Below are 9,945 nucleotides of genomic sequence, written 5' to 3'. Positions count from 1 at the left end.
AGAAGAGGTTTTCTCAAATAAATAAATTAACGACCCCCCCTCCTCTCTCTCTCTCTCCCTCCCTCTCTCTCTCTTTCTCTGTGACAGGCGTAAAAAAAATTCGCCAAGGAAGCGAAGATCAGCGGCTTTTTTTTTACGCAATCAGCTGTTGTCCGTCGTCCCAAGCGAAAGCATCCCAGAGTAATCTCATCTTTTTTTTTTCCTGACAAATGTAGATCGGGGGTAACATGCCTGAGAAAGCGCGTTTTCTCATCCAGACGGTTCAAAGTAACCGGTGCCGGACGGGGTAGACTTTTCATGCCCGACAGGATTACTGTACAGTCGGTCACATTTTTTGCGGAACACTTCGGCGCAAACCTGCGTCGAGAGTCATATGTGGGAGAACATGTGGATATTTCTCAGTATCAACACTTCCAGGAGTCTTTTTTCTGTGTGTAATCGCTGGTGTTACGCAGCAGTGGTGTGTCTGTTGTTCGCGCCCGTCAGGATGGATGATGCGTGCCCGTCATCCTGCGTCTGTGCCAGAGACTCCGGAACAGTGACTTGCCGTGATGGAGAGGACACCGAGGTACCGAGAGACATCCCGGAATGGACGTCCACTTTTATACTCAAAGGGAGAAACATCTCAACTTTACAGCGCGGTGCGTTCAGTGTCAACGGCACAGAGTTGGCAATGACAACACTGTCCTTGTCCTACAACAGAATACAGACTATTGAACCGTACGCCTTCCTGGGACTTTCCCGACTGCATGTGTTGGATCTTAGCCACAATCAGCTGAAGTCCATCTCATCCAGGGCTTTCCATGGGCTGCTAGAGCTGCGCTCTCTTTACCTCAATGACTCTATTTTGCCCCCAGCCACGACGCAGCTCGCAAATGCGCTCAGCGCGCAAAGTTTGCACAACCTTCACAGACTAGAGTTGGCGGGAAACATGCTGAAATCCATCCCACTGATGAGATTAGATATATATAACCTCCATGCATTAGTGCTGATGAACAACTCAATAGAGAGCATCGGATGGGAAAACGTGACCAATTTGTTTCAGGAAAGACGCATTCGCGTCTACTTGTCGTTTAACCCCTTCAGATGCAACTGTGAGCTGGAGCCGTTCTACTACTGGTTGAAGAACTCATCCCAGTGTCCGGATGCTGGACGTCTCCTGTGCAGCGAGCCGGAGGCCAAGAGGGGGGTTCCTGTGGAAAAGCTCAACAGAGAGGACGTGGATTGTATGAAGGAGAACCTCGAGGCGGTTTCCTATGTGTTCCTAGGTATAGTTTTGGCTCTGATAGGGGTGGTGTTCCTCATGGTGCTGTATCTCAACCGAGGAGGTATCAAAAGGTGGTTGAATAACATCAGGGAGGCATGCCGGGACCAGATGGAGGTCTACCATTACCGCTATGAGCAGGACTCAGACCCCAGGCTGGCCAATGTGGCTGTATAACCCGAAGGAAGAGACTGCTGGACAGCGAGAGGGCAGTGTTTTAGTGAGATTGGGGAGCTGTGGGTGTTTTCAATTAGAAAAAACAGAGAATTCTCTGGTTACATGCTGGCATGGCACAAAAACGGTTTTTAAAAAGACAAACAAACAATAACACCAAAAATATGATCATTATCTGCAGCTGGACAAGGAATTGCTAGTATCCTTGTCACACTGGGATGTGCACGGAGCCAAAGTCACTTAGATCACCATGAAATTATTGTACATGTTGTATATATTGTGTATCATGTCAATTTACAGGCCATACAGCAGCTTGTTAAACTATTTATTAATCAAGTGACAAACTGTTTGAAATGGTAGACTGATATATGAATACTGGGAAACTGAAAATATTTCACATGAAACTGCAGTGAAAACCAGGCAGTCCTGTTTCATATCTAATGATGGAGGAAGTGCATCAGTTTAAAAAGTGTTAAGGAGACTGGGGCAGCGGTGACGAGTGGTGAGTGGTGGTGTGCCATGTTCTTGCAAGCAGCTGATGCGGAAGTGAACTATAAAGTTTCATCATCTGCCTCATGGCTTAAGTTATCAGCCTTGTCTTTAAAGGTATCATCTCTGAAAATTTTCACATATGTATCATTTGGACATCAGGTCAATAATCAGTAAAGGGACACAGGAGGAAAGAACAGAGTGTATCCATGCATGTGATTGTTGTAGGATTAAAAAAACAACAACCAAAGCCTTAATAAAAAGGTCAAATAAAAATGCTGACTTAGCAGTGTTCTTCAGGTCACTACATTTAATCTCAAGGAACATAATGACTTTATGCAGTTTTGTGCTGAACACTGAGCAGAGGAATTTTGACTTTTGCACAATACTTTTTGCGAAATTGTTGGAAGGTGTTCATGTGAGCATCCTCCCAGTGTTGCTGTGGTTACATGTCCACTTGTCACCACTAGGCTCACAAATAGGTCTAGAGCTTTCATCACATTCACTTCTTTTTAAATCAAAGAGACGCATCCATCCATTTTCTATAACTTAACCCTTTGCGGGGTGATGTGCAGGAGAAGAATCGTCAGGGGAGAGGTGGAGTACACTCTGTGGTCGGTTCATTACAGGTCTGATATAACAGACAGATAAACATTCACACCCACATTCAAAATGACCAGGACCCCAGAACATCATTCTGGAGTGACAGTATATCACACTGCGCTACAGAATGCCAATTCAATGTTCATCTCGTTGGCACAGCGACTAATAAACCATGGATAATAGTGATTGACCTGTGACGTCTTTCTACAAACCTCTAAAGGCCTGTGATCACAGGGATCCGGAGCCAAGGTCACGCATGAAACGATGAAAGAAAAAAGGCAGGAGTGTCGGAAAGTGAAAATATCCATCCGAAGGATAAGAAGGAAGTGAAAACATTTTTGTGAAACCAACAGAGATTTCAGTGATGATTATTTGTCTCACTCACAAGTCATAGTTGGCGTCACATCTAATGTAATGAATGTTTCTGCCGGAGACCAAATGGAAGGGGAAATTGTCTAGGATCAGTTTGATTTAATCTGTTTTCACTTGCCTTTAAATCTTGATGTGACTGATATTCTTTAGATTGGCCGTTAATATGTACATTAAGATGATTATACAGTGCGCCCTCGTTCTTTGCGGGTAATGTGTTCCAGGAACCACACGCGATTAATGAATTCCGTGATAGAACGAAAAACTATTTATCTTATTATTTACGATAATTGAAACGTTTAAATGAACCCTCCCCAAACTGATATTAAACCACCTTCTATCTGTGTTACTTTTTCCCACACGCTAAGCGACTGTTTGAAGCACTTTTGTGTCTCACGTAAGTCCGAGACCCACAGAACATAGCGCATTTCCGGATGCCGTCAGCGAATAGAATATGCGTACGGTATCACGTGACTGCCTACCAAAAATCTGCGATGATGTGAAGTCACGAGCATTGATGCGCGAATGCGCGAGGGCGCACTGTATATTAAGTTGAAGGTTAATGAGTAAGTAGGGGGCATTCATCTAGTTTTATCTACTGTTCATCATTGCTGTTTGTCTGTCCACTGTGGATGAGGGTATTTCACCATGTCAGCAGTGCAGGAGCCGCCTTTACGTAACCGTGACAATGGAATGTGAGTTGTTGTCACTTATCATACCAACATGGCACGGTGACATGGCAGCGCACCATTCACTGTCATGTCGCACAATGGCTGACATCTAATCGTTAGGAAAGCAGTGTTCAAGGATACAAATGGCTGCACTGACTTGACTCGGTTTGATAACTTGATTAAATCTTAACAAGACAAAGAGAAGCTGGAAAAGAGTAAAAAAAAGTGGTAGATGACACGCAAACATCTATCATATCGTTTTTTACCGTGTTGACCTCTTTACAATTTTAGCATGATGGCAATTTAAAGTTGAACACAGAGCTGAATTCCTTTTTTTATAGTCAGATTTTTCCCTTCAGGTTTAATCAAGAAGGTCCAGTATTAATGTGCTGCTAACAATAATATGTAATGTTGTACATTATGACATTCATTCTAAGAGAGATTGAGCAACCTTAGAAATGGGTCACACACAGTAATCAATGCACTAAATACATTATTATTATTATTATTATTATTATTATTATTATTATTATTATTATTATTATTATTATTATTATTATTATTATTATTATTATTATTATTACGCATGGATCTGGTAAGATGAACGTTGAAGTTAGGGAAAAAAACTACAGCCATGCTCGATACAATAGAACCAGAAAGATGAACACAAGTTGCTTCTTTCTACAACTGTGAGATATTTTTGTGAGACAAAGACAGATGGTGACCACAGATCAATTTCCTCCTGTTTGTCAAAATGACAAAACTGACTTGAGTATTCAGGTTGTAGCTCTGCATTGTCTGTGCTTCTTTTTTTTTTTTTTCCAGTCACATTCTCCTCATAAATACACTCGAAGACATCCTCCCTGCCCACCCGCCTCATTCTGTCCATTCTCTTCTCTCAGTCTTCTTTATCCAGGTAAATGACTTTATCCAGTTGAGTGACTCTTTAAGGACACGGGGACATGGTTTAAGCTGAGCCCAGCGAAAAAGAAGGGTGTAGTAAAAACAAATTAAAGAAAAGGGAAGCACAGGCAAGATTCATTAGAGTTTTTAAGTCCCAGCATCACATGTCCTTGCTTTGTGCAAAACAATGACTCATCATCTTGTTTTATATACTGTATATAAGAACATCTGCGGTGGACAAAAGCCAACTGTCAACTGAAAATGTTTGAAATGAAAGTGAAAACATGACATTACTTTTAAAATCTGCTGTTATGGGAGAATTCAATCACATTGAACCGCAGGACACTTTGCAGCATATCCTGTGCTGGAAGGCTTTAAACATGATGAGTAATTTGAATGTCTCACGGCACATTGACCACTGATTGAACAGGACTGCTTTCTTTACGCACGCATCCTACAATAAGTTTTGCAGAATGAAGCTGCTGTGAAGACAGTGTAAGTGCTTTCACAAAGTGAAAATGAGTGTTTGTTGCTTGTCCAGGTGAGACTGGCATCCTGGGAAGCAGTATATGAGAAGTTCATGACACATGGAAATGGGTGTAATTATTTATAGCCTAATAGCATGTTGTTCTTTGGGTGTAATGTCGCTGCTGTGTGAAGGTAAGGGGTGGTGTTTGGTTGGAGGTGTTGCTGGAGGCTCACGTCTGTCAAGTTAGACACAGCTTAAAGGTTCAGAACTACTGTATTCACTTATTAACAACTGTTTATGTAACTCTGAAGTCCCAAAATACGTCCACGAAGATTTTTGTGTAAGACCTGCAGCACCTCCTATGAAACCTACTATGATGTCACAGCTGGCCTCAAATCTGAATGGCACTTTCTGATATAGGGGAGCAAGTAAAAATGAGTGTTTTTGTTGGAAAACCTTGAGAAAATGCATTTATTTTGTGTCATATAGAACCCTCAAGTTTGACTCTAAAATTGAAGCCCAGTAGCAATAGAAGGTTATCTGCAGCTAACTTTATCAGTTAAACCTTCTGTAGCATTAGCTGTGAACATTTTCAAATCTGAAATGAAACCTGTGCTTCGTTTGTAGTTTGTGGAGAACTGAGAGTGAAGTGTGATTTTCTGTTTTCTTCCTCTGCTATCAGTGTCCTACATGACACCGCTGCACTGTGCTTTCACGTTACCCATAAATCTTCAGCCTGCCACAACGGTCAGAAATTTATTGCAGCTTGGATTCAGTGAACGGGAAATAGGACTAACTGTTTATGAAACGGAGAAAGGGTCAATGGATGACATGACACACTAAAGATCAACTGAATTACATGACATTGTGTCATTCTCTCTAGTAAGTATGGAAGTATTTACATAGTGAGTGGATTGGAATTTTTGTTTCATTACCCTATCATTGATCATAATTATTGACACTAATCAGAACTGAAGATTTTTCTTTTCAGATGTGCTTCAAATATTTTGATTTTGATTTTTGGTTCTTTTTCATCTTGTGCTGGAAATGAAACTTCAGTAGTTTTTGGGTACAGACCTATATGTTTTTCTTTGTCAACACTGAAATCTTATTGTCATTACAGCGCTATAATGTTTTTTTTTACTTATCTTGAGATGTACACATACAAACGCACAGTAATGTTAGCCATAATGTCAGTCTGTTCAATATTTGAACAGACATCATAAAACAATGCAAGAAATGTTGAATTCTGAATAAAATGTTCTAGTGGGGTGTCTTTTGGCTCATGATCCCACTATCCCAGACCTTGCAGAAGTGATCTCACAGAAGTCCACCAGGAGGACTGAGATGTGACTCAGTAGATGATGTCAGGTATCCCTCAAAAGAAAGAGCTTTTCAAGCACTGCTGGGACCAACAAGGCTCTGAATGTGTACCACAGAGGGGTCGCCCATTTGACAATTCATCATGTTTACTTTAAAGTAAATTACAGCTTTCCAGACCAACATTAATGGCTCATTATAATATACATTTCCCCCCAGCTGTAATTGCTACAATGCAGGCTTGGGGCTCCTAACAAGTACTTATGAGATTAATTAAGCTTAAATCTGAATAATAAAAGGTTTGTTTGTTACAGGAAAGGTCATTATCCGGCATTTGGCAATGTCATCACAAAGGCAGCTCATTAGAAGGACTCACAGGAGTCAGAGTCCTTTATTCTGGGATCAGCGCATCCTGTTTGATGGCCGACACAACCTCAGGGAATGCAATGCTTTTAGTGTGTCATCATTTTATTTTATCTATCTGTCATCATTTTGGTTTTTCTTCTTTCTTTACTCAGGCAGATAATTATTGAATAAAGCATCAATTCCAGTTTCCACCAGCAAAGCCCCTCTCAGTGTTTGTGTTTTCTGGTGACTCTGCAGTAAAATTACCAATATTGAGAAACAATATGGTCTTAGAGGTCAAAGGTCACATTGGATTTGATCAAGTTCACATCTGGAAATGAAGAAGGCTGCAGCAGCAGCTCTCGTCTTGATTTTTATTCATCCTGGACTCCTGTGTAAATACAGTTTTGTGGTCGATTGACCTTCGACCAGAAGAACATGTTCTGTATTAACAAACTGTGCAAGTGTCTCAGATCATTACACTAATTAAATCTGCATACTTTTCTGCCAGTTACCAAGTCGGCGCATGAATGAGCTCATGGGAAATACACAGAGAGCACATTGACATTTATGCCTGAGATTTCACACATGAATTTCAATCAAATACCTTCCAGCAAGGGCTCAGGTGCATTCGCTTGATTAGATAAATCTGTTAGCAGGAACTGTTAATGTGCGTCATATCCTCAGTTAGCAGAATGATTGAAAAGGTGACACTGATGCACACGATATAATTCAGGTCCCAGGCAGTGATCAAAATATGACAAAAATCCAACCATTGGTGCTTCTTGGCCTTTAAGGCTGTTACAAGCTGCTGATCTTTTTTTTTTTTTTTTCATCCAACAAACAGCTGAGTGACTGCATTTTACAAATTAATTTATGTATTTTATGTCATTTTGGTTACTGAAGCAGTTCAAAGAAAATATTTAAATATCATAAAAATCATTCATCTTCATTATTGTATGTTTTGTTCCTATCAATCTTACCGCACTTTCCTGGAGCTTTGCTAATTATCTGCCAGCTAGACTGTCTGTGCAGTCTAGGCAGGATGAATGTGTGATGGGCAGAATATCATTCAAATGACTGTGAAAATAAATGCAGTGTCTGCAGTTTGAATATTTCATGCTGTCCTTCAGTCAAGAGAAGCAGCAGATTGTCAGACTGGTCTTAACAGTAACCTGTTTCTACAGAGAAAGCTGCAGCTGCTCTGACAGCCTGTCTAGTGTTTTATGAGCAACGGCAAACCTGTGTCCTCACCGCACACCATCACAGCGGCAGCATCATCATGCAACAAGCCAAGGCAGCACAATACTTTCATCCTAAACAATTTATATATGGATATAAAAGTCACTGCTGAATAAAGTAAAGTCTGTCCCTTACAATGGTGCTGCCTTGTCACATTGCCGCACAAACACACACACACACACGCACGCACGCGTACACAAACACACACACACACAAACACACTTTAATAAACATACATTTTATGCCATGCAGTGGGTATTTACATCTATCTATTGCCCTCATGTGGTATCTTGGTGCAAGAGCAGCTGGACAAAGGAATCAAAGTTCGTATGTACCATCAAACGGCTTCACAAGTCAGGCTGAATTTCTTACATGACCTCTGAAATAGGTCAGTGATTCTTAACATTTAAATAAAAGGCAGATTCATAGAAATCACAGTTAAATTGTGTGATTCTTTTGAAATGCCTGTGATGACTTACTCTAACATGTGCTGCATACAATTAGAGGACACTTGAACATGAATGAATGGGTCAAACATATTGGGAATTTATTGAAAGAAAAATAATTACAGGTAGAGACACAGTTTAATTTTGTCTGGCACAAAATTTTTGCATGGAAGTACATATAGTAGTCTCAAGATTATTAAAGCAAGTAATCTGTGAAGGATGTGAGCACCATAAAGGCTCGAGTTTAATATTATTCTCACTCATTATTTACAGAAATATTAGTACTAGTTCTGGAAATTAGTGATACTCGAATAAAAAACAATATTTTTGCAACAGGGACAAGATTGATTAAGGTTCAAGTCTAAAAAAAATACAATGTCCTCTTTTTAACAAGAATCATTAACCTGCACCTCATAAATGAGTCTCAGGATAGCCGTTGAGGTCAAACAGTCAAGAGAACGTGTGCACCTGCTGAGGAGGAGAGCGCCATCAGGGAATAATATATGGATTTATTCTGCCGGTGATGAATGCCAACACAGAAAGTTTAATAGAAGGTACAGTGGGAACATACATTTACACATACTTTCACAACATCTTTCACCCATATGTTATGAAAGATGTCAAACTCCAAAACGTTGGAGTTTGACAGTGACTGCATGCTATTTATTTGTTTTGAAACCCAACCCTCTCCATCACTGAACATGAAATAATCTGCTGCGTCCCCAGTCCTGAAATGTCACTATTTCACTTGCAGTGCCAGAGCTCTTCTTGGTCTGGCTTTATCAGGAATCTGTCATTTATGCATCTACTACTAGCTACTCAAGGATTGAAATACATCAAAAACCAAACCAGATTTATAAGCTCACCCTTTACTAAAACATAAGGCTCTGATATTGGTTTAACAATCAACATGGATGGACTTTCAAATATAATGGAGTTGTACATCAGAGAACCCAAACAACATAAATAATGCCATCAACTATTGCCTAAGAATGATATTTTCATGAGACTCCCCTTGGGATTTAAAATTCCATTAAGAAGGACATGATGACCCAGGATAGGATTGCCCTCTTTAATTCCTGAGAGTCTCTCTAATGAGTCCCACTTGTGATTCATCACTGGGAGTATTGCTGCATGACCTTGCCCGCAAACAAACAAATTCTCCTGTTAAATGATTTGCCTTCCTCTTAAACAGACAAATTACATTTGAGGAAGAGTCACATTCATTACCCATAACCATCCTTCATTTAAAGCCTCAGAACAACAGCTTAATGCACCAAACCTCTGTAAATGGTTAAAAGAATATGAGCTAATTTTCCTCATGGTTTGAAAAAAAAAAAATCAGTGATATTTAAAAGCACAGTTGCTTCATTTAGGGGTATGGTGTGTTTGTGATGAATCTTCATTGTAATAACTAAACTGACCTATTTAGATGACAATTTGGCAATGAATTAACAGCCATAGCCCACAATATGTGGCTTATAGCCACATATTGGGGGGTTCCTTTTTTTGTTTTGTGTATTGTTCTTTTTTTTTTTGATCTTTACTCACTTTGTGAACTGTGAAGACAAAAAATAGAACGTTTATAATCTCGGTCCTCCTGGTTACTGCACATCTCTAGGTCTTTGTCACCAAGTTTGAATGTTTTTC

At 40.1% G+C, this 9,945-nt stretch overlaps 1 protein-coding gene across 1 annotated transcript; it reads left to right on the top strand.

Annotated features, from left to right (window-relative positions):
- The first annotated feature begins 373 nt into the window (after positions 1-373).
- On the top strand, positions 374-1,441 carry tpbgl (trophoblast glycoprotein like). Its single transcript, XM_068332120.1, has one exon. The coding sequence runs from the start codon at positions 374-376 to the stop codon at positions 1,439-1,441; it is 1,068 nt and encodes a 355-aa protein (XP_068188221.1).
- The last annotated feature ends 8,504 nt before the right edge of the window (positions 1,442-9,945 follow it).

This window comes from Antennarius striatus, chromosome 13 (assembly GCF_040054535.1).
Source record: "Antennarius striatus isolate MH-2024 chromosome 13, ASM4005453v1, whole genome shotgun sequence".
In the NCBI taxonomy this organism is placed as follows: domain Eukaryota; kingdom Metazoa; phylum Chordata; class Actinopteri; order Lophiiformes; family Antennariidae; genus Antennarius; species Antennarius striatus.
Note: the sequence above shows the minus strand (reverse complement) of the source record. Positions and strands in the feature narration are given on the sequence as shown.